The sequence below is a fragment of the Bos grunniens genome, chromosome 9 (assembly GCF_055505025.1).
Source record: "Bos grunniens cultivar Pamir isolate PY7600 chromosome 9, Bosgru_T2T1.0, whole genome shotgun sequence".
Taxonomy (NCBI): domain Eukaryota; kingdom Metazoa; phylum Chordata; class Mammalia; order Artiodactyla; family Bovidae; genus Bos; species Bos grunniens.
In genome coordinates, this window is record NC_141173.1 from 73971846 (window position 1) to 73996646 (window position 24801).

At 43.8% G+C, this 24801-nt stretch overlaps 1 protein-coding gene across 4 annotated transcripts; it reads right to left on the bottom strand.

Moving 5' to 3' along the window:
* On the bottom strand, positions 1-24601 carry ALDH8A1 (aldehyde dehydrogenase 8 family member A1). Of its 4 annotated transcripts, none has more exons than XM_086316573.1 (7): positions 24373-24600; positions 19668-19824; positions 16662-16817; positions 14910-15059; positions 9738-9994; positions 7628-7789; positions 1-1283 (listed from the first exon to the last, which is right to left on the bottom strand). In XM_086316573.1, the coding sequence occupies exons 1-7, from the start codon at positions 24508-24510 to the stop codon at positions 831-833; spliced, it is 1473 nt and encodes a 490-aa protein (XP_086172699.1). In that variant the 5' UTR covers positions 24511-24600; the 3' UTR covers positions 1-830. The 4 variants fall into 4 exon arrangements, with proteins under 4 accessions (XP_086172699.1, XP_086172700.1, XP_086172701.1 ...); XM_086316574.1 differs by having other exon boundaries at positions 19677-19824; positions 24373-24598; XM_086316575.1 differs by lacking the exon at positions 7628-7789 and having other exon boundaries at positions 24373-24601.
* Positions 24602-24801: the final 200 nt, after the last annotated feature.

Below are 24801 nucleotides of genomic sequence, written 5' to 3' on the forward strand. Positions count from 1 at the left end.
TGCTTGCTAAAATTAACATTTATTGTTTCCTTTAAGATTAGTAAAGTTTTTAAACTTTTTATTTTATACTAGAGTATAGTTAACAATTCTGTGATAGCTATAGGTAGACAGCAAAGAGACTCAGCCATACAGTATTTGAAAATTTTAAGTCTCCTGAGATACATACACTTTGAATTGGAATTGATTAGACTCCATAGTAGGAAAATATCAAACTCCTTGTTCTGAGTTTCTTCCAAAAGTAGTCATTACTTCATTTTTCTTTGTCCTCATAAAGATATATTTAGTAGGACCTACCATATACGGTTACTCTGACAAATCCCACATAAATTACATCATCAACATGCAAAGCACCCTTGCATAATGAGGTACAGTCGATTACTAATGAGCCATGCCAGTGGCTGATGGATGGAGAGACCATTTCTGCAGACTCCCCAAAGTTAGAGATTATGGTGATGTGTTTCTCTTTAGCTTTGTAGATTTTTTTTTTTACCATATACTTGCAAATGAAAAAAAAACTAATTATCTGTGAATTTTTAAGAATTGAATCAAAATGATGAAAAAATACAATAAAAACACAGCCTAGGAGGAGCCCAATGTTTCTGTGGCTTCCTTTGCATGCCTTCCTACTCAGAGATCTCTTCTTTGACTCCTCACTGAAAAGAGCAAGCATCTTTTCACCAGTCGGTAAAAATACTGAGTACAGAGGATAAGCTATAGAGAGAATCTTCTGCTGAGTCAAGACTTGGCTGAAATTTATGCAGGGATTTCTTTTCACCACACTGGACGACAGATTCTCTGCAGCCAGGCATCAGCTTCTGTACTGGCTGAGGTCAGTGTTTAACAGTGATGGTTTTGACTTCAGTGAAGAATTCGTAAGAGTCTTTGGCTCCTTCTCTGCCCACCCCAGAACTCTTCATCCCCCCGAAAGGTAGGTTCAGCTCTCTAATAAGCCAGCAGTTGGTCCAGACCAAGCCTGACTGTAACTTCTTGGCCACCCGGTGGACACGCCCCACGTTGCCTGACCACACGGTAGCAGCCAGTCCATATTTAACATTGTTGGCTCTTTGAATCACTTCCTCTTCACTATCAAAGGGGACGACACACGTCACTGGACCAAATATCTCTTCCTTCATGCAGCAGGACTCATCCTTAACATCTGTTATCACCGTGGGAAGCATGAAGTACCCTGCCTGATTCCTGGGGGGAAGGTTCAACTTATCCACTCCCTCACCACACAGAATTTGGGCCCCTTCCATGCGAGCTTTCTTGATGTAACTTCTGACCTGGGCAGAGAAAAAACATAGTAACAACTTATCATTGGTCTTCACATAGCACAGAGAAAATTCAATATTTTTCAAGCACCTAGGAAAGACATATTGGAGTAGGAAATGGCAACCCACTCCAGTATTCTTGTTGGAGAATCCCATGGATGAAGGAGCCTGACAGGCTAGAGTCCATGGGGGGGCAAAGAGTCGGACACAACTGAGCATGCACACACAGGAAAGACATATAAGGTTATTCCCCCCATAACATCTATGGTTGATTATATTTTCACTCAGCTGCTAAGCCTGAAGGCAGACATGCTGTAACCATCATCTGGCCAGTCAGCCCTCACAGGTAAGAAAAGGAGAGTTGTTTATTTAAGGTCTAAGAGCCAGGCATGTGGATAAGTGCTTTTAACACATTCTCACATAATTCTCTCAAAACTCTATTAGCTACATATTACTGTTCTCTATTTGCTGATGACATAAGTGAATCTCCGAAAGGGTACATAGTTCATATGGCTGATAAACAATAAAGATAGAATTCTCTTTCTCCTGCTCTCTTGCCCCTATTGAAGCAGCACACTCACATTAATTAAAAGATGCCAAGAGGCAGCGTTCTGTGTGAACAGGGTGTGTGCAGGTGAGTCTGCAGAGGCCCGGCTGGATGCAGAGCCAGGACTTTCAGCAGCCATTCAAACAGTGCAAGGAGCGCTCTGCCTTCAGATGATCGTGTCTAAGCAAAATTACCCAATTCTCTCTTCGAAGCTTTTAGGATAATAAAATGTGAAGGGAAGTGTCGGTTTTCACATTGTGAATTCACCTAATTTAGCATATAAGGTGACTCACACGAAACTGAACTTCTTTTCTAGAGAAAATATCCCTAGATGACACAATGATATCTACACTCCTAACAACCTTGTGACTGATAAAGGTGATACAAAATGGAATGAACTATTCCTCTAAGACCTTTCCTTGAGAGGAGAGAGCAGAGAATCGTCAGCACTTGGTAATTTTGGACATAAAAGTCAAAGCCTGGAGGTTGGAAGAGCGGGCTTAGGAGTCCAGTAGAGCTCCGATCTCAGGTCCTTACCAGCTGAGGGATTCAAATGCTCTAGGCCTCGGTTTCCTTGTCAGAAAAATGGGATTGACTGTGCCACCTCTTTCATAGGTTCTTGCAAAGACTAAATAAGATAATATATGTAAAGTCCTTAGCGTGACACCTGACACATAGCAAAACTTCTGAGGGTCAGATGCTGCTGCTCATGTTGATGGTGATGATGACAGTATAATGCATAATCTGACATTCGCAAGCTGTGAGACTTGAAGGATGTCCCCTACTCTGTATGCCAGTTTTCTTAACTGACAAAGGAGGACAGGAAGCTGGATTTGGGGGAGAATGATGTATATGTATGACTGAGTCCCTTCACTGTTCACCTGAAACTGTCACAACGTTGCTAATTGGCTATACCTCAATACAAAATGTTTTTGGTTTAAAAAAAATAATAAAAGAGTGGACCTTAGTTAGACCCAAAGCTTGGCCTTACTGGGGGATAAACCCATGAACTTCCTCTGTGCTTCCTCCAGACTCACTGTCAACATCCAGCATTCTCTCTCTCCAGTTACTTGCATCTTTGGTAGGCTGGCCTAGAGCCAGATTCTCCAGACAGTCATGTAGGTGAGGATTCCAGAGAGTAAAAAAAAAAAAGCAAAAAACAAAAACAAAAGGCAACCCTGTGAAAGAGACAAGGGAGACATTTCTGCATCCCCTGAGGATAACATCACCTGCCGTTCCCGTGCCTCCCCTGCCATCACCAGGAACCTGGGACTCCACGCCTGCACCCAGGAGCCCTTTGCCGTTACAGAGCATCCGTCACACGCTCCAGTTGGCTTCTTCTGTCACCACATCTCCATCTGTTGTGACAATCCCACAGAAGTAGGATGGACACAAAGACCCCCTGGCTAAGTTGGTTTGGAGATGTCAGAGACCCACTGCAGAAGAGGAGGGTCGGAACGCCAAGATGGCAGCCGGCCTCTCCTTGACTCGCAGCCCCACAGCTTCCTGGTGAAAGGTGAGGAAACACAACCACCAGTGGAGCGTGTCTGCTGCCTCCTTGATCCCAGACTAACGTTTGGCAGACTGAACTGAGAAGAATCGCAGCCTGAAAAAGACACATATGTGCTTCCCGAGCTGTTTCCACTGGCTCCCTCTCAATGGGCAGAGACGCACAGGGTCCACTCACAAGACTTAAGCTGGCAAAGCCCCCCTCCAGGGGCTCATGGGGTGAGAGACCCAGAAGGTAAAGCTGCGACTCCTGGCATCCAGGCACACATGCTCTGGGCGGAGTAGTGAGGATGGCAGGTGTCCAGGGACCCTCTGAACCTCAGCAGGATGGTTCTGAGACTTTCAGTGTGTGTTGGGGTGACTACGAGCCAAGCTGAGAGATCTGCGCATGGAACCACAAAACAAGGGGAACCCCACAGCTACCTGCACTTCTGTGTGCATTAGAATAATGGAAATACCATCTGTACTGTTCTTCCCTAAAATACGAAAATAAATGGCTGATGATAAATACTATTTTTAAGTTCTTAACTGTGAAAAAAATTTTTTAACACTGCAACATCTTCTAGTAGAACCTCAGAACTTTTTGAGGTGTGTGTGTGTGTGTGTGTGTGTGCAGTCACTCAGTCATGTCCGATTCTTTGCAACCCCATGAGGTACCCTCTTTTCAAGATGGATGTTTTAAAAGGGCAGTGTGTTTGAGCTTAGCACAACCAGACTTTAAGTGGCCTCCTCTTGACTGTCTTGTCATCATGAGGCATCATCTAAAGGGCACCACAGGGTCAAGACTCTGAAGCTGGGAAAGACTGAGGGCAGGAGGAGAAGGGGGAAATGGGATGAGATGGTTGGATGGCATCACTGACTCAATGGACATGAGTTTGAGCAAACTCCAGGAGATGGTGGAGGACAGGGAAGCCTGGCGTGCTGCAGTCCATGAGGTCGCAAAGAGTCAGACACATGACTGAGTGACTGAACAGCACAACAACAGGGTCAGAAGCTGGCTTTGTTTACTCTTCTCCTCTGAATGGAACTAGGGCTCAGTAGACAAAGGTCCTGTTGCCCACATGGGGTAGAGTAGCTTACACAGCCTGAGGCTGCTTGTTGTTGGAGAGCAGAGGAGAGCCTGTGGTGGAGTTCAGGAGGGTGCAGGGGGGTGGGGGGCTAAAGAGAGGACAGGACCCTTTGTGCCAGGAGGAATATGCTGAGCATCACAAATATTGCATTAACGCTCCCAGGACCTACAATACGGGAAACCCAGCAAGTCTGTATTTGGTCCGAGTTCACGATATAGGGCAAAAGGGAGAAATAATCAGAATATGACCAAGAAAAGTCGTAACTACCGATAGGAGTCTGTAAATGGTGTCGGTTTCTCTCACACACAAAAGACAGTTGTGTGTGTGTGCATGCATGCGTGCACATGCACACACATAGAGGGGCTACACATCATTCAACTGCTACAGGAAAGTCAAATACTTTGATTTGCTTCACTGACATACCTCCCCTCACTGGAGAACTTAATGATATGACAGTGCCTAGGACAGAAAAACAGTTTCTCTGCTGCGTTGATGAAGAGAGCTTTGAGTCTCCGGCGAGTTGGTGAACTGCACAGGGGACCTTAGATGGTCCCGTGGCCTGAGCTTCCCTGGTAGCTCAGACAGTAAAGAATCCACCTGCAATGTGGAAGACCTGGGTTCGATCTCCAGGTTGGGAAGATCCCCTGGAGGAGGGCATGGCAACCCACTCTAGTATACCTGCCTGGAGAATCCCATGGACAGAGGAACCTGGTGGCTACCTCCTGGTGGTCCATGGAGGTACAAAGAGTCAGACACGACTGAGCGACTAAACACAGACAGCACATCAGTTTAGTTCAGTTCAGTCACTCAGTTGTGTCCAACCCTTTGCGACCCCATGAACTGCAGCACGCCAGGCCTCCCTGTCCAACACCAACTCCCAGAGCTTACTCAAACTCATGTCCATTGAGTCAGTGATGCCATCCAGCCATCTCATCCTCTGTCATCCCCTTCTCCTCCCACCTTCAATCATTCCCAGAATCAGGGTCTTTTCAAATGAGTCAGTTCTTCACAGCAGATGGCCAAAGTATTGGAATTTCAGCTTCAACATCAGTCCTTCCAATGAATATTCAGGACTGACTTCCTTTAGGATGAACGGGTTGGATCTCCTTGCAGTCCAAGGGACTCTCAAGAGTCTTCTCCAACACCACAGTTCAAAAGCATCGATTCTTCAGTGCTCAGCTTTCTTGATAGTCCAACTCTCACATCCATACATGACTACTGAAAAAACCAAAGCTTTGACTAGATGGACTTTTGTTGGCAAAGTAATGTCTCTGTTTTTTAATATGCTGTTGAGGTGGTCATAACTTCTTTTCCAAGGAGCAAGCGTCTTTTAATTTCACTTGGCCTGAGCTTAATGAAAGATGCTCCTGGAAAGGTAACTTTTCTCCACAGGAAGCATTCGGAAAGAGGCAAAAGTTATTTTTCGCCACTTATTTGCATGCGTGGGTTTACAGCATGGATCCCTGAATTCAGAACAGTCAGATGAGAGAGAACCAGGGAGCCTCTTACACCAGGTGACACCTTGCTTTACAAGATGGGAACATCTACAGCTGTGGGTCCCCCAGGGGGGACCCCATGTGCCTGCAGTTATGCAGGTGAATCTGACTGGAGGAAGACACAGCCATGCTGGCTCGCCTCACTTTAAATCAATGACCATATGCTTTGTTAGTGTGACCACAAGTGATCACAGCTCCGGGGGGAGCCCTTGGAGCTGCCCCGCTGACAATACTGTCACTTCAAGTCCATTTCTCTCTCTCCTGATCGCCTTGAAGACTATCTCAGAACTTTTCCTCCTCCTTGAAACCTTCAACACCATCTCCCCTCCTCACTTTGCTTCCTATTTTACTGAGAAAAGAAAAGAAATAAGAAGAGACTGGGAAGACTGATGCTACATGTTCCTACCTGTGGGAATCTGTGCTTCACAGTATAGTGAAAGTCAAAGTTCAAATGTAGCAAGTCTGCTGAATCTACGTAAAGGCTCTGTCCCTCACTGGTTAACCCATGGGGGCATACTACCATTACCCTTGCTTGGTCTTAGTTACCATAGCTCAAAATGAGATCTTTTAACTCCAAAATTCTATGACTTATTGTGGGAGTTTTATCAGGAAATGAAAATGATCTTAAAGACCCAAATTCCACAAAGCACCTGAGAACATCTTCTTCAATAGCTTTTCCCACGAAGACCCCACAAGTCACCCCACCAGCTAAAGTCCACATTGTTCAGACTGGATGCGCACTTCCAGAAACCCTGTTTGCTATCACCCAGAGGCAGAACCTCACTGCCTGAGAACTGACTGATTTACACATTTACCTGTGGAAATCCCTGCCACCCTCAGCCCACAACACTCTCGTCAGCTGACCTTTATGCTTTGAAATTTGCTTTCCTCACTCTGACTGGCTCTGTGGAAGCCAGACTCCATGCTGACTTCCCAAGTTTATTTACGTCATGTAGGTGCTGCTTTAACTTGATTACATTTGTGTATCTATCTTTAACATATTCAGACTTGGGACCCGGAGACAATTTCTCACAGATCATAATTTTTAACAAAAGAATAGGGTAGTAATTTAACAGTATTTCAAAGATGGTGCTATGCCTTGGCACTGAATTTCTCTCCCCATAAGAATTCTTTCTGGACTCACAGATTTAAGAGGACAAATTTACGGTTGCCAAGGGAAGGATCAGGGAAAGGGAGAGCTAGGGAGTTTGGGATGGGCATGTACACTCTGCTGTATTTAAAATGGATAATCATCAAGGACCTGCTGTATAGATGGCCAACTCTCTGTGGCTACCCCAGGGACTATAGCCTGCTAGGCTTCTCTGTCCATGGGATTTTTCAGGGAAGAATACTGTAACGGGTTGCCAATTTCTCCTCCAGGGGATCTTCCTGATCCAGGGATCAAACCTGGGTCTCCTGCATTGCAGGCAGATTCCTTACCATCTGAACCACCAGGGAAACCCCGCATAGTACATGGAACATGGGTATATTTAAAATGGAAAACTAACAAGGCCCTTCTGTATAGCACAGGGAACTCTGCTCAATGTCATATGGCAGCCTGGATGGGAATGCGTTTGGGGGAGAATGATACACGTATATGTATGGCTGAGTCACTTTGCAGTTCACCTGAAACTGTCACAACATTGTCAAGTGACTACACCCCAATACAAAATTTAAAAAAAAAAATTTTTTTTAAGAATTCTTTCTGAAACTTACACAGAGGGTTTTACTTACTTTCTCCAGATGAGCTTTACTGATCAGAGCGCCCATGTCAGCCGATGGATCAGAAGGAATACCAACTTTCCACATTCTGGCCGCCTCTACAAACCTCTTTAAAAATTCACTATAGATGTTCCTCTGGACAAAGATTCTGCTGGTACAGAGGCAGATTTCACCCTGCCAAGAATGACTCATGAAGACAAGGACAAGACAGGGGGCTCCACTGCATGGACAGATCGCCCCGCACTTCTGAGTGCCTGTCACATATCCAGCACTGGTCTAGACAATAGGGAACAGCAGTCAACAAGACAAAGTCCCAACGTCTGGAATACATTGTCTTGTGGGGAAGACAGGCAATAACGCCATAATGCTCAATAAATAACACAACTTCAGGCCATGACCAAAACAATACAAGAAAACTAAGCTGAGGATAAGAGTAGAAACTCGTGGGGAGGGAGAACTTTTACTCCCTTTTATTAAAGGGAGTCCTGGATGACGCTAGTGAACAGGGAATGTTTGAATTGACCCTTGACTGATGTGAAGGAGCCAGATGGATAGAGGTACAGAATTCTCAGCAGTAAGTGAGAAATGAGCTTGGAGTGTGTGAGGAAAGCGAGGAAGGTGAATGGGGCTGAAGGGGGTGGGGGAGTGGAGGCAGGAATGGGGGTCAGAGCAAAGGCAGGAGGTGAGGAGCGAGGCAACATCATGCAGAATCTTATAGGTTCACAGGCTCACAAGGAGCTTGCATTTTATCCTCAGTATCATGAAAGGACCATGGACAGCTTTAAGCAGCAAGAAGATGTGGTCAGGATTTACATTTTTAAATGATCATTCTGGCAGCTGTGTGGAGAATAGAATTGGAGAGAATGAGAGTGGGTTAGGAGAGCTTTTCAGACACCCGGTAAGGGGAGGTACCTTGGACCAGGTGGAATCAACAGAGATGAGAGACGTGAAAGGAATCCACTGAGGTCAACAGATTCTTAAAGGGGCAAGGGGACTCCAAAAGGGTAAAGAAACTGGCAAAGGTGCTCCCAAGAAGATTCCAGATATACATTAAAGATAGAACCAATAGGACCTATTGGTGGCTAAGTGAGGTGGAAGGAAAAGAGCAGGTTAGAACAAGGATGAGTCCCAGATTTTTGGCCCAAGCACACAGTGGATGGTAGTCTTTTCTTCAGAAAGGAAAACACGAGGCAGGGAGAGCAGAGATGGTGCAGGGAAAGGAGGGAAATCAGAAGTTCTGCTTTGTTCAGGTGAAGTTTCAGATGATACTGGACATCCAAACAGAGACACTGGGTGTTCCCGGGAGAGGCACTAAAAGGTTTCTGAGTGAAAAGCCATCCTTACTATTATTTGAGCATAACATGTAATGGTTTACAAACCACACTGTGGACTTGTCAGCATTGTGTATATATGATTGCACCTGTACACATAAACATATATTTTCATCACATTGATATTGGATCTTCACAATTCTTCCAATGATCAGGAAATACAAAGTTGCTTGAGGCTCCTCCATGATTTTAAGGTAAGAAACTCGTATGAGACTGATTCAAATATTTATTTCTAAGTGTGTGAATGCATTTGAGGTGCTTTTGGGTGAGGGCAGAGAATAAGCTTTCCAAGAGATAGGACTCTTGGACAGCAAGAAAAGACTGGGAAAAGTATAAATAGAGGAATGGAGAAGCTAGAAAGCAATCATTTGGCCCATGGCTGGTCCCCCATAAAAGTTCTGAGGGCAAGAGGAGAAGAGGGTGACAGAGGATGAGAGGGTTGGAGGGCATCACCTACTCAATGGACATGAGTTTGAGCAAACTCCAGGAGAGAGTGAAGGACAGGGAAGTCCATGGGGTCACAAAGAGTGGGACCTGACTGAGCAACTGAACAACTGGAGAAGAAGAGCTTGCTAAACAGGAGCTGTGATGCCACAATGCCACCACGTGAAATAAGACTGAAGAGATAGTCAAAAGAGTAACACAGTGTAACCATTCTCCTCTCACTGAAATAGCCCTGCATTGACCTACGCACCCTGGTTTTCATTGTGATATAACAGATGCTGTTTGACAAGCCTGCTGAGTTAAAAAACAAGCTAAAAAACAAAGGGGGAGAAAAACAGAGGACATACCTGGTTGGCAAAGCTGGACCTGACAGTTGTCGGAATGCACTCGGCCAGGTTGGCATCTTCAAAGATGATGGCAGGATTCTTGCCCCCCAGCTCCAGCGAGAGCTTCTTGCAGTAGGGGGCGCTCAGCTGCGTGATGCGCTCGGCGGTGGGCTGGCTCCCAGTGAAGGAGATGAGGGGCACCTCTGGGTGGGACACCAGGGCCTCGCCTACCCTGGGCCCCGTTCCAAACACAATATTTACCACACCTGGGGGAACACCTGAATGGGAAGCAGTACCGGTTACAGCCATTCTTCTCAGCGTGTCAAGGGCTTCAGGTTACACAGAGATTCTCCTTCACAGTGTTTGTTTGTTTGTTTTGGGGGTGGTGTTTTGGGGTTTTTTTGGCAAAATGATTGCTGTCAATGTTGTGTTCGTTTCTGTAGCTTGAATGGGGGTGAGAAGGGACGTTAATGGTTGTCTCTAGTCAATAGCAAAACAGAGACGACAGCATCATCTCTGCCTGTATTATGCCCCAGGTGGAATTTCTCTGGGTGCTTTGCCCTAGGAAATGCAGGGTTAAATGTCCTATGTAATTCATTCCAGAGTATTGACTAAGCCTCAGGGGCTGAGGATGCAGAGATACCCTCAGGCAGGTCAGGCCCTGTGAGAGAGGACAGCAAAGGTTAAGTCCAGGGAGCATCCACACTGCAGAAGCCAGAGAAGAGAGCAGCTACCTCCCTAGGAGAGAGACGGAGGGTCCCCCGGGGAAGGTGACTTTTGAGATGAAGGTCCTGTTCCCCATGATCTGGATGCACCATCACCCTCTAAGACTGAGTGTCCAAGAACACCCCCACGTAGGTGCTCCAGGCTTTTCTATTACCAAAACTTACTGCCCTATATCTGCACGTATTCATTGTGTTTTATGGATTTACCTGTTCATTACACATCCACCACTAGAAGGGGCACCAGCCAAGAGCAGACATGGGTCTGTGTTTTGCCCTCTGTTGTATCCCCTGTGCCATGGCCTACTTTGCCAGATAGAATGAATACTCAATTTAAAAACAATCTTTTTTTGGCCATGCTGTCGGTATATGGGATCTTAGCTCCCCAAACAGGGATCGAACTTGGCACCCACTACATTTGAAATGCAGGGCCTTAACCACCAGACCGCCAGGGAAATCCCTAGAAAAATATTTTTAATGCATCACATTTAAAACAGATCAATGAGAAAAGAAGATATAATGCTACTTATATATGTTATTAAAATAATTTTACTAATAATAAAAATAAAAATGTAAAGAGATAATACCAGCAAATGCTCACATTTATTGGGTGCTCACTGTGAATCAACTGTAACTATAAGTGGGTTACACCCTTTAGATCTCCCAATAGCTCGGCATGGTACATCATATTAATATCCTCACATCACTCATGAGACTACTGAGGCAAAGTGAGGTTAAATAAGAGCTTCCCAAGCGGTGCTGGTTGTAAAGAACCCACCTGCCAATGCAGGAGACGTAAGAGACCCAGGTTTAATCCCAGGGTTAAATAACAACCAATAGAAGGCAAAACTAGGTGTTGGTTAGTAAGTAACTATTAAGTCAATGAATGCATGAATGTGTACAGTATCCAATTCAGAAAAGGTTCTTGATTTCGGGAAGATTTAAGTGTTGAGAAAAAAAAATCTATGTGCATTCGATTGTGTCCAGGAAACTCTTAGGGTTTGCCTGGAGGTAGCTGAGTATATTCCCTGTGTTTGCAGGTTTGAACAACAGGAGATGCAGAAATGCTCTTTTGTAAGGTAACTACTCTCTCGCTCCTATCATCATTCCCTTGCTCCGACTTACACATACTCTCTTGGATTAAAATCATCTCTTCAAGAACATGCTCTTAAGGTATACATGATAAGTTCTCACTGATGATCCATGACCATCAAGAACCCCTTCCCACAGAGCACAGCCTTCACCATATCACCTTGAGGCCCTATCCAGATGAGCCCCTAAAGAGACAGGGATCTGGCAGAGTCTCCCTCTAATGGCCCCACCTCCGCATTCAGCCTGCATACTTCTTTGAAATCCAGCTCAAGTGTATCCTGGCTCACAGACACCATATGAGAGCAGCTGGGCCATGGGTTGGGCCAAAGAGGAGGTTTGAGGGAGAGGTCCTGCCAGCTGATGATAGGGGAAAACAAGGACAAAGTTTCCCGTCATTCACGTTCTCATAGTCCTGCATCTCCATCACTAGCGAGCTTGTGGATATTTGCCCGGTATTCAGATGGAGAGTCGAGAGCCAGAGAATGTGGACTGTTGGACTTTGTGAATCCTGAAGGCAAAAAAAATGGCTCAAATCACTTCTAATGCTTATTTTAGCATTTTTTTAAAAGGGTGAGAAAAAACAGAAATACCACATATTTATCATTACAGGAAAATGAGCTCATTTCAGCAGGCAGAGTGCCTTCTACTCAACGGAATTTACATTTTGATTACATTTCCTTGAACTCCAATGCTAATAAATTGAGTTATGTATCTAGTGGCTTGTATTTCTCAAAACCATTTTGCCATTTGATCCAGACATTAATGAAATTTTTCTAGAGACATTCACCCTTTACCCTTAAGAGATTCTGGTTATAAGAGAGGAAAGACAGTTTAATTGGCAAATAACAATTCACTAAAACTCCGTGTAGGTGGCTAAGAGACAGCGAAGCGAAGGGAGGCCTGCCAGTGCCAGGATATGGCTGGATGGTGATAAGGAAAATTTTAAGCTTAAATAGAGCAGAACAAAAATTAATAGGAAGGGCCAGAAATCTACCACCAGTGGCCACTTCAAGAATAAGGGCAAACATTTGGTGCACCCAAGATAAAAACAAATATTCTAAGATTTGCAAAGAGGTATTCATGGGGTACTTCAAAACATCTTAAATGATTTTTTATTTCAAAGGAAGTTCATCTTCCAAGTCTGTTTGAACACTCAGGACTAGAGGAGCTAGATCTTGCAATATCCAGACTGTATTAGCAGGTGGTTTTAGCTTTCTTACACAGTTGGAAGTTTCTCTTAGAGTGCTCTAAACAGAATTAAGTAGATGAGATTGACACCCCTATCCCAGTGGAGAAACTGAGGGCTCATATCAGGTGTGATTGGATCATCACACTCTCAGTGTTTGTTGGAGGAGGAGAGTTTGGCAAAACCAGCCCAGAGTGGGAGGGAGGGAAGGACCATCTTGGTATAACAGGTTTATTCACCCATAGGAATAAGAGTGCAGTGCTGCGCAAATAAATGGAAACATTAAACTCTCATGCAGACTGGGTTCTGGGTTATTTGAAAGGGGAGGGTGGTTAGACAAGAGCAATCCTCATAGATCAAGATGTAGCTGATTTTAGGACAGGGAGGTGTCTAGGATGTGGCTCTGTGGTCCCTCCCCACCTCCTCATGCATCCTCCCAACACAGGATGAAGCAGAGCAGAGGCCCCCCTTTTGTCTCACACCAAAGAACCAGCGGGCAAGAGACAGGGAAGAAACCCCTTGGACCTTTGCAGATACTAGAGACTCAGTTTTGCAAAGAAAGGGATAGAACACGGTCACCTTTGTAAGCAAAGGATGACACATTCTGGGATGCAAAGAAGGTAAGGATGTCCGCTTCATCCTTACCAGTTTGGTAAGGATGTTTCCAGAGGTCCAAAGCAGCCATTGACGTCAACCCAGAGACCTAGCCTGGGTAACCTCTTTCCTCCATAGGATACGAGGGAAATAAACCGTGACCCACAAGGCCCCATGTGCTTCCCTAAACAAGCGCCACTTAACTTGTCATCTATACCCTGGAGTAAGGAACTGGCTCAGCTATGCTGGAAGCCAACATGTATGTTTTTGCTTTGAGAGAAAAGGTGTTTAGGAGAGAGAGACAGGCTTTCAGCAACCGCCCCCTCTTTGGTCGTGAGTGAGCGGGGAAGCACCTTCTCTGGGGGCTGGAAGGAAGCGAGCACAGCAGAGACTCACAGGGCCCGAAAGACAGCCTGTTTCAGCCCACCTGCGGGTCATTCCAACCCAGAGACGTGAGCTCAGGGCCTCACAGTGAGGGGCTTCCTCGTGGGTTACAAGCTAAAGCCTCCTGCCTGTGACCTTCCAACCCTGGCACGGTGTCGGCTCAACACTCTGGAATGAAGCCAGGAACACACGTGGCCATTAAACCATCAGCAAGAGAAAGACAAGGAGCCACAGTGCATCATCATCCGCACGGTAGTGGGTTCCCGTGCAGGGAAAACTAAGGGGTATCTATTCAATTGTCTTGAAAATGGGCTATTTGTCTCAGGCATTCTGTTCCTATGCAAATCAGAGTGGTATCTAGTAATATTTTCTTTTCATCAAGATCCACTCGTGGTGCCAATGCAGGATTTAAATTGATGATTGGAGACACTGTCTGGGGAAGGCTGGTGTCGGATTTGGTCAGGCTCTTGTAGCCAGCCTCTGTGCCGCTGTCCTTTGCTCTGGCTGCTGTCCGTGGAGCCCCGCAGGGAGGACTGTCCGACAGCAGTGCGTTCTGGGCAAGGTTAAAGGAAGCAGTGGGAGCAAAGCCCGTGGATCTGCTCAGAAGAGTGTATTTCTCAGAAAAGGTTAAAGAAGACAAATAACCAAAGATGTCCCTGGGATCTGCCAAGCAGATTTCTATTCAAAATAACTTTTCAGATGTCAGTGGCCCCAGACATGGAGAACAAATGTATGGACACCAAGAGGGGAAAGGGAGGGTGGGATAAATTAGGAGATTGGGATTGACATATATACACTCAGTCATGTCTGACTCTTTGTGACCCCGTGGACTGAAGCCTGCCAGGCTCCTCGGTCCATGGGGATTCTCCAGGTACAAAAACTGGAAAGTGTTGCCATTTCCTTCTCCAGTATATACACTACTATGTATAAAACAGATAATAATGAAAACCTCAGCACAAGGAGCTCTACTCAATGCTCTGTGGTGACCTAAGTGGGAAGAAACTCTAAAAAAGAGGAGATGTATGTATATGCACATCTGATTCACTTTTCTGTACAGTAGAAACTAACATAACATTGTAAAGCAACTATACTCCAATAAAAATTTTTTTTCATTATTTTAAAAATGTCAGTGACCCTACAGTGGCTGAAGCCTACAAAACATACATCTCCAAAGCCAGTCATGTGCCTCTCCTCTGACACCCTAACACTGATTACCTGCTTTCTCCAGGAGTCTGCACATCATCCACGCGGTCACGGAAGTCAGCTCGCTGGGCTTAGCTATCACTGTGTTGCCAGCAGCGATCGCTGGCGCGATCTTCCAGGTCAGCAAATAGAGGGGCAGATTCCAGGGACTGATCAGAGCAGCTAACAGAGGAGAACAGAAGCATTGCCAGCAATGACATACCCTTCAAAGCAGATGGGCCAGACATGCTTTACTAATGAAAACTTCGTGCTACACCAAATGTCAGCTTGCTCTTCCAAAATCCCAATCGTTTGTGGAATTTCAATGCTTCAAAAAATTCCACAAAGAATCTCCAATCTTTTGCAGAATTTCTGTAGAATTTCAGAGAAATAAGTCTAAAATATATTACAAGCAGCCATACCTTTAAAACTATAGTCAATACAGCTTACTCTTTTCTTGATGACTTTCAATTATATTTATGAACAAGAACAGTATAAGTACCAGGGCTAAAATGCTGTCACCTCTCCCTAAACAGTCTCAGAATGTGATCAGTTTTGAGGTTTGTAGACTGATCTTTGCACTGTCTCAACAATCTTTTTTATCTTTAAATGGTCTAGGCACTATTTCTTCTAAATTTTTCCACCTGTTTTTCTAATTAGCTGTGGATTGAGACATAAGATCTTAAATCGTTCACATTTGTAATAAATAAGAGCAAATAGGTTCTGAGATGTGAAATCCATTTTAGCTAACCCAGGGAATTTTTTAATAAATAAATTATCTCTAGGTTCTCACCTGTATCCTAATCAGATAGGTTTGCTGGCTAAGTAACATCTATAACATTTAGAATGTGTCTTCATGTAAGAAGCCATCCAGATTTCAGACCACAAAACGCATAAAAATAAAACCCATGTTATGAATAAGTAAATGGAGTCACTTTATTTTATACTCTACTCTCAAACCTGACCTATGAAAGTAAATATGCTTTATATATTATTAAATTTCCCACTGAAAAATCTGCTCTTCAGGGAGTTAAGAGAATATTTTTGCAGCATAGTGTGTTAGTATACTTCTTGGAGACTAAAGTTTTGTTATACTGCCTTGAAAATGTTATTTCTGAAGGGTTCAGATAATCAAAGTGGCAAAATGTCCATTTTCTTTTCTTTAACATCTTCTTTTATTCTATCATAAAATGGAACTAGTGTAACAGTTGATGGTTTTTTCTCAGAGGAAACAATGACATCTAGTGGACATCTTTAGTCATTGCATATATTTCTGAAATGCAGGAACCACAGAAATAAGTATCAACAGATAATACAGTCAAGGCTTATTTATCACAGTACCAGGCACTGTTCTAAGTGCTCTACATCTGTTAATTTATATAATTCACATACAACATATATAGACAAAATTAAACTATTCTCCCAATTTCCAGATAACAACACTGAAGCACACAAAAGTGACGTTTACCCCACTGTGATCTTAACCGCACTACTTTCCTGAAAGTTTTTTTTTTTTTTTTTTAATTACAAGGAACAAAACATCCTGGTTTGTGAATTTATTCTCAGTGTCATTCCTTTCCCTGTGATTCCTCAAGAACAATGTAGGGATAAGTAGGGAATTTGACACAAACAAAATAAACTAGATTTAGATTTTTAAGGTCAATTAAATTTCAGATAAAGCAGAAGTTTCTTTGTTTAAAGTCTGTTCCCTTAGATCACTTCTACAGGGCTGACCAAGCATCTCTACGTGCCACTGTGGCCCAGCTGTCATTGCACGGCACCTACCGATGCCCACGGGGGCCCGCACTGTGTAGTGCAGACAGCCCAGGTGGTCCATCTGTGTGCATTCAGACGTGTGGTGCAGGATGGAGGAGGCGAAGAACCGGAAGTTGTGCACAGCCCGGGGAATGTCCATGGTTCTCGCCAGGGTTATGGTTTTCCCTGTAAGAAGTTAACAGCAGAAGGCACTGTCAGCGTACTTCACCTCGAACTTCGAGGGGACGCTACCGCACACTAATCCCAGCTCCCTCTGAAGCAGCTTCTGCTCCTTCCAGCCTGGGATGGGCATTGCTTGATTACAGAGAGTGTTGATCATGGTTTAATAAGACTTTGAAATAATTAGATGTGAGATTATAAGATGAAGTAGAAGTGGTTAGAACTGAGTCAAATAATCTTTGCTTATTAGAATGAACGATTCATAGCTATCATCATTCCAGATGCTACCGCTTCACCCGAACCAGCTCTTTCAATTCAGAATCACCAAGCTTTGGACATGCTGCAGAGGGGATGGAATAATGGGTGTTAAGACAGCTGTGTTTGCACATCACCAAAAAACATGTGATGATATTAATTAACTCCTCAGCACACAGTGGAGCCATTAAGATGAGCATGTGGCAGAACGCTGATGGGAACCAGCAGAGGATGCTGTGTGGGCCTTGCTCACCGTCACGGGCCCCCCGCACTTCCTAGACACACACTTACCCGAACTGTACCTAAGTTATCTTTAGTGATGCTGGGAGACTCTGCCATGTCAGGAAGCATTTTCTACTTAAAGGTTTGGGGTCAAGATGCTTTCTAACTTTAGGCCCCTTTACAGCACACATATGCATATACACATATGTACATACATACATACAGGGCTTCTCAGACGGCACTAGTGGTAAAGAACCTGCTTGCCAATGCAGGAGACTTTAAGAGACGCACGTTCGATCCCTGGGCTGGGAAGATCCCCTGGAGGAGGGCACAGCAACCTACTCCAGTATTCATGCATGGAGAATCCCACGGACGGAGGAGTCTTGTGGGCTATGGTCTATAGGGTTGCAGAGTCGAACACAACTGAAGCAACTTAGCAGAAGCAGCAGCAGACATATCATATATATACATACACGTATATCCTAACCATCTTTACAGAGATTTGCAGACGTTTACTCCATTACGATGACTTCTGGGAAGCAGTTTTAAAAATTGGGAAATTGTGTCGGGAGTGGAACAGTGACTGACATATTGGAAATTTTTCTACATTACTTGACTGTGTGCCCTTCAAATTATCTTTGCTTTTAGGAAACAAACTTGGGTTACCAAAGGGAAAAGGAGGGGAAAGAGATAAATTAGGAGGTTGGATAACATATACACACTACTATATATAAAACAGATCACCAACAAAGACCTACTGTAGAGCACAGGGGACTATACTCAATATCTTGTAATAACCTGTAAAGGGAAAGAATCTGAAAAAGAATATATATATATATATGCACACACACAGAGAGAGACTCTTGAGAGTCCCTTGGACTGCAAGGAGATCAAACCAGTCAATCCTAAAGGAAATCAGTCCTGAATATTCACTGGAAGGACGGATGCTGAGGCTGAAGCTCCAGTACTTTTGCCACATGATGCAAAGAGTGGACTCTTTAGAAAGGACCCTGATACTGGGAAAGATTAAATACAGGAGAAGGGGATCACAGAGAAGGAGATGGTTGGATGGCATCACCAACTCAATGGATATGAGTTTTGAGTAAGCTCCGGGAGATGGTGAAGGACAGGGAAGTCTGGCATGCTGCAGTTCATGGGGTCGCAAGGAGTCAGACATGACTGAGCAGCTGAACAACTAATACACACACACACACATACATATACATAGGCTTCCCTGGTGGCTCAGAAGGTAGAGTCTGCCTGCAATGGGTTCCATCCCTGGTTCAGGAAGATCCCCTGGTTCGGGAAGAGGGCATGGCAACCTACTCCAGTATTCTGGAGTGAAGAATTTCATGGACAGAGGAGCATGGCAGGCAACAGTCCATGGGGTTGCAAAGAGTCAGACATGACTGAGCAACCAACACACACACACACACACACAAGACAGTTTGAAGAGCAGTCACACTTTTATATGAATGTGTATATAGACGTATATAACTGAATCACTGTGCTGTACACCTGGAACCAACACAAAATTTTAAATCAACTACACTTCAACTTTTGTTTGTTTTGTTTGCTTTTAGCTTTTTATTTTACATCGGAGTAAAGCCGAGTGATGATGCTGTGACAGTTTCAGGTGCACAGCAGAGCAATTCAGACCGTACATACACATGTACCCATTCTCCTCCAAACTCCCCTCTCATCCAGGCTGCAACATAACATTGAGCAGAGTTCCCTGTGCTACACAGTAGGTCCTTGTTGGTTATCCATTATCCTTGTTGGTTATCCATTATAAGTGCAACTATACTTCCATTTAAAAAAATATAATAAAAAACAAATGAATAATGCAGTAAAAAAAAAGAGACAAAAAATTTTTTTTTTGGTTTGAAACTCTCTACTTAGAACTGGTGGAGGGCTGCACTCTCAGCCTTCTTGTTCTACCTCTTTCCCCAAATCCATGCCCTTTGCTATAACATCTTTGTAGTTCCTTCTACCAACAGTGTGTTTATTTCCCTGCCTCTTGAACTTGGGTTCAGCCTTGACTTGCTCTGACCATCAGAATGAGGCAGAAGTGGGCCAATTGCAAGCCTCAGCCTTCAGAGGCTTACAATTGAAGCCTTGGCTGGTCGGGCTTTCCAAGCTTTATCGCTGCCAAGAGAAGCACTGGGTGGGCGGGCCTGATGGGCCCACAAGGGGTCACGTGATGGAAGAGTCCTGAGTTCTATTCATATGATTAAGAGGCAAGAGATCAATTGACAACTTGGAAGGAGGGTGTGAATGGCCAGCATCTGAGTAAGCGCATTTCCATACAGGACAGGGCACTAAACTTGGCTCCACTAGAGAGGGGGCAGGAGAAAGAGGGAAGAGGCTGACACAGACCCCTCTCACCTTGGTCCTTGGACTCAGCCTGGGCCAGCTCCTCCAGGGACTGCTCCAGCAAGTCCGCCAGCCGCTGCAGCACCTGTGAGCGCTCCTGGGGGCTCCGGGAGGACCAGCCCGGAAAAGCTGCTCTGGCAGCCTCCACCGCGGCTTCGACCTTGCAGGAGCAAACAGAAAAGGGTCACCTTACCCTGTTGCTCTTGTGGAACAGAAGCTAATAGCTTCTAGTAGTCACGTACAGATGTGAGAGTTGGATCCTAAAGAAGGCTGAGTGCCAAAGAATTGATGCTTTCAAATTGTGGTGCTGGAGAAGACTCTTAAGAGCCCCCTGGACAACAAGGAGATCAAACCAGTCAAAAGGAAATCAACCCTGAATATTCATTGGAAGGATTGATGTTTAAGCTCCAATACTTTGGCCACCTGATGCGAAGAGCTGATTCATTGGAAAAGATCCTGATACTGGGAAAGATTGAGGGCAGGAGGAGAAGGGGATGACAGAGAAGGAGATGGTTGGATGGCATTACCAACTCAATGGACATGAGTTTGAGAAAGCTCCAGGGGATAGTGAAGGACAGGGAAGCCTGGCATGGTGCAGTTCATGGGTCACAAAGAGTCAAACATGTCTGAGCAACTGAACAACCACTCGAGGGTAGATACGTCCAGAATCCAGGTCTGTATTTATCTCACTTTTTTTCTGCCTACTTCCAAATATTTGACACTCTTCAGTGCTGAGTGCCCATGAAGCATTGTTTACTTAACCAGCAAAGCAGGGCACCACAAAAAAACCCCCAAATTCTCCATTTCAATCAAGTTATCCAGAATGTGGTAATAATCGAAAGAAGCTATTTCAATAGCTAGTATACGTTTTCAGTAATTTCAAAATACCGAAGTTTTTGAATATCATATGAGAGAGGAATCTTAAGGGTGTACTGAGTCCCTAAACTCTTAAAGAAGTTTTGACATACTTGATAAGTCTAAAAGTTTGAAATCACATCCCAGACTGTCATTCTGACTTGGAATGACTTGTCGTATTAGTTATGTATTGACTATTTTTTATACATAAAGGAAGGTGCTAAATGCTTTGCACAAATTATTTCATTAAACCCCCTTTAAAGTTCTGTAACATGAGTATTGTTAAGCCCATTTTACAGATGAACAAACTGAAGCACAGAGAGCTCAAGTAACTTGCCAGAGGTCACACAGCTAATAAGTGGCAGAATCAGGATGTAAACCCAGGTCTTTGTAGTTTCCAAGACCACAGCTGGCCTGCTATGGCATAACCACAGTCCCTGCCTCTGCCTGGCTCCACCCAGTGGAAGGGTCCTCTGTTGGAGAAGAATTTGAACAGATGGCTTGGGGACCAGGTTTTAGAGTTAAATCCAAAGCAAACAATGAATGGGAAGATATGAGCAAGGCCAGTTCATGCAGGCGAAATGAATTATCAGGGCATCTTCTGCCCCTTCAGGGCTTCCCTGGTGGCTCAGTCAGTAAAAAGTCCACCTGCAATGCAGGAGACCACTTGTGATGCAAAAGATCTGAGTTCGATCCCTGGGTCTGGAAGATTCCCTAGAGAAGGAAATGGCAACCCACTCCAGTATTCTTGCCTGGAGAAGTCCATGGACAGAGGTGCCTGGCAGGCCATAGTCCATGGGGTCACACGAGTTGGACACAACTAAGCAACCAAACCCCTGCTGCCTTTCTCCTCTCTTAAAACTGATTGAGGGATCATTATACAACTTGTGACTGTTGTTATCATTCACATTTTGCTTCCCTGGGTTTTTGTTCCAATCCTATGTATGTTATAAACGCAAGTTGATTTCTGTAAAATTTTCAAAAATGATGCATCATGAAATTCTGAGTGAAGAAAAGTTTTTTAGTGAATTTTATACAGCTACTTTGTCTGACTGTCTCAGAAGATGACAGTTCTTCAGAATATAGTTCTGATTCAGACGATGTAAACATCAGGCCAAGAAAAAGACAAATATCCCTGTGATCCAACATTCACTCACCTAACAAATCACCAACCACAGGCACTGTATGTGCTCAGTCGTGTCCGACTCTTTGCAACCCTGTGGACTGTATCCCACCAGGCTCCTCTGTCCATGGGGTGTTCCAGCAAGAATACTGGAGTGGGTTGCCATGTCCTACTCCAGGGGATCTTCCTGACTCAGGGTTTGAACCTGTGTCTCTTGCCTTTTCTGCATTGCCAGGTGAATTCTTAACCACTGAGTCGCCTGGGAAGCCCACAGCCATAGGCATTAGGTTCTGTAAAAATCCCTGGTCAATAATGTGTTAAGAAATATCTAAGTCATGCCCTTTCCAGAGACGGCAAATCCAGAGGCTGCGTCTCACTCCTCTCCTCTCTTACCTGCATAGCACTTTTAATCACTCACATTTTCTTCCACCATGGGACTCAATCTCAGTCTCAGAATCTTTTCCCACAGTCTTCCAGCCAAGCATCTTTCTTGCCATTTCCTTCTCCAGGGTATCTTCCCGACCCAGAGACCAAACCCACATCTCTTGCATTGGAAGGCCCCTTCTTTACCACTGAGCCACCAGGGAAGCCGTTCTTGCATCACATGATGTGACAATTCAGTTGCCCTCTCACTCCAAATCTGATCTACACACCTTCCTGTTTTCTTTACGTAAACAAGGTCACTTTCAGATAAGCTAAAGGTATAAAAAATGATTCTCATCTTAATTATAAATTTCTGGGAATTGGGTAGTTTCACCTCAAAAACCAAATCTCAAATCTCCACCAGGAGCTGTAGCCTCAGGGAAACCTTACTGCCAGCCAACAAGAGGAAAGTCAGTGTCAAATCTGGTCTTCCTCCAATTGTCCATGTAAAACTCTGATCTTTTTAAAAAGCAGAAAATTCAAGTCCAGTCATATTTTCTAAGTTGTCTTCGGTCACACGTCCTATGTCTATTTAATATAGAGCATGTATTAATCCACTATATACAATAATAACAGCAAAAGCTACTTGGAAAGCTTTTACCGATGCTAGACACAAAGGGCTCTACATATGTCAGTCTGTTTAATCTTCAGAACAACACTGAAGATGTTATTATTATCCCCATTTTATAGATAAAGAGACTGAGGCACAGGGAGGTTCAGCTCTAAGTTCAGACCATACATAGTAAGTGGTGCTGCCGATCTTTGAAGCCAGGCAGTCGAACCCCAATCTGTGCTTATGACTGCAACACTACAGTGCAAAAGCTATGAAAGTGTGTACTTGCGTGTGTGTACGTGTGATCACTGATATAAGCACACTGTCACCCGTAAAATAAGGATGATGATAGAGTCTCATTTACAGGTGTTACAATGCTGATTTGGGATGATTTTTGCTCCTTGGCTTAGTGAATGCCCAGCACAAGGCAGATGCTGAAAGACCACGAGCCCTGTCGGCAGCATCGCAGCACTTTTTGTGAGTGACTTTTGGGGGACACTGGACTTGTAACCTGCATGACAACCATATTCTTCAAGCCTGAAAAACATGAGATTTGTGGGATCAGATGCAATGTTTGCAAGCTAGATTACTGGGAAATCCAAAATATACATTCCTCTACTGGCAGGTGTACTGATCCCTCTCTCTCATCTGAAAAGGCTGAGTCATTAGCTGCAGAAAAGATTTCACCTGAATTTGATGTACTTGTCATTTTTAACTTTATTTCAGAAAGGACTCAGACAGGGAGAACTGGAAAACACAAAGCTGGATTTTCCGCATGTAATCCCTGGTCATTTGAAACAGATAAAACTGTGGGTTACAGTTTAACCAACAAACTAGTCAATATTTGCAAACTTTAATCCAGAAGTCTAAAGGTTTTTTTTTTTAATACAAAACAGATTTAGAATATTATTAACTTAGAGAAAAAAATATCTTAACCCTTTTTTAAAAAAATGCCTTGCATATACTACTTATTTGCTAATATATATATAAAGACTACATTTATCTTTTAAATAATCTAGTTCTTTGTGCTTTACAAAGTAAATGAAAATCTATTAGGCTTTAGATGAGTATACATTCATCAGCCACATTTATCACCTCAAATATACTTATTTTCTCAGTGCAATAAGATACTAATCAAATATATCTTAAATATCTTACAAAACTCTTGAATAATATTAACTCTACATCACTGAAAAAAAGTTTTAATGTGTGTGTGTTTCCTTTGAGTAAGAAAAAGTAATGTTAAATTTAAATCCAAAAATATGTAGGAATTTTATTTTGCATTTCATCGTTCAAATGATCGGTTTTTACTTTATTAGATAATTTTAAGACATGAAGAATTATTAGAGGATAAGTAATCCCTGGGTTTAAAATTTTTGTTTACTTTAGTGAAGTAACAGGTTTTCTGGAAATCCATGAATACAGTGGCAAATTCAGGCAAACTTGATCAAGAAAGGGAACACTTAGTAATATGATAATTCTTACAAATACTACTTTTTACTAGCAGCCACTGAGGAATATCTGAGAGTTGTGGCTCCCTGTGAGGTTATCTAGCTTATTAGTCATTTCTGCATATGATCACCTGAGATTTGTTCCATACATCATATACACCCAACTACAAAATAAACCTTCTTAGAACTAAAAATCTTCCTTCGGCTAACATTTAGCCATCCCCTTTGCTCCTCGAAAATTAAGTACCATAAGTCACTGCCAGGCTAAGTAGATTTCAGTCTCCTCCAGCTGAATGTACTCACCTCTTCTTTCCCACTGTTTGGCACATGGCAGTACACTTCCCCTGTGGAGGGATCATAGGAATCTAGGTATGAGCTACAAGGTAAAAATTTTCCACCTATGAAGTTTTCCAGCATCAAAAGACCTCCTCTTCCAGCCATAGTAAAGGATTCGCCTGCCCTTCCCCTTGGCTTTGCTGGATGAAGTTACCGCCCCCGACTCCAGGACTCCTGACTGAGTCTCCTCCTCACTTCCGGCCCCAGGGCCTCATCTGCCAATCACTGAAAGTGGGCGGCGACCTTACAGTCTGAGAGTATTTCAGTCTCCAAGCTTTGAATGAAGAGTTCCCAAATATGTCACAGCTGACCAGGACATTATGACAAATGGATAATAAAAATATATTAAAGTAGCATCAGCTATGGGTTGATGATCCTTCAAAATGGCCAAAAAGC

Excerpts from the sequence above, each read along its gene's own strand:
- ALDH8A1 (XM_086316573.1), bottom strand. The coding sequence starts at position 24,510 with ATGGCTGGAAGAGGAGGTCTTTTGATGCTGGAAAACTTCATAGGTGGA. Across the intron at positions 19,825-24,372 it reads CAAACAGTGGGAAAGAAGAG|GTCGAAGCCGCGGTGGAGGC; the intron begins GTGAGTACATTC and ends TGCTCCTGCAAG. Across the intron at positions 1,284-7,627 it reads GTAAAGCTCATCTGGAGAAA|GTCAGAAGTTACATCAAGAA; the intron begins GTAAGTAAAACC and ends TTCTCTGCCCAG.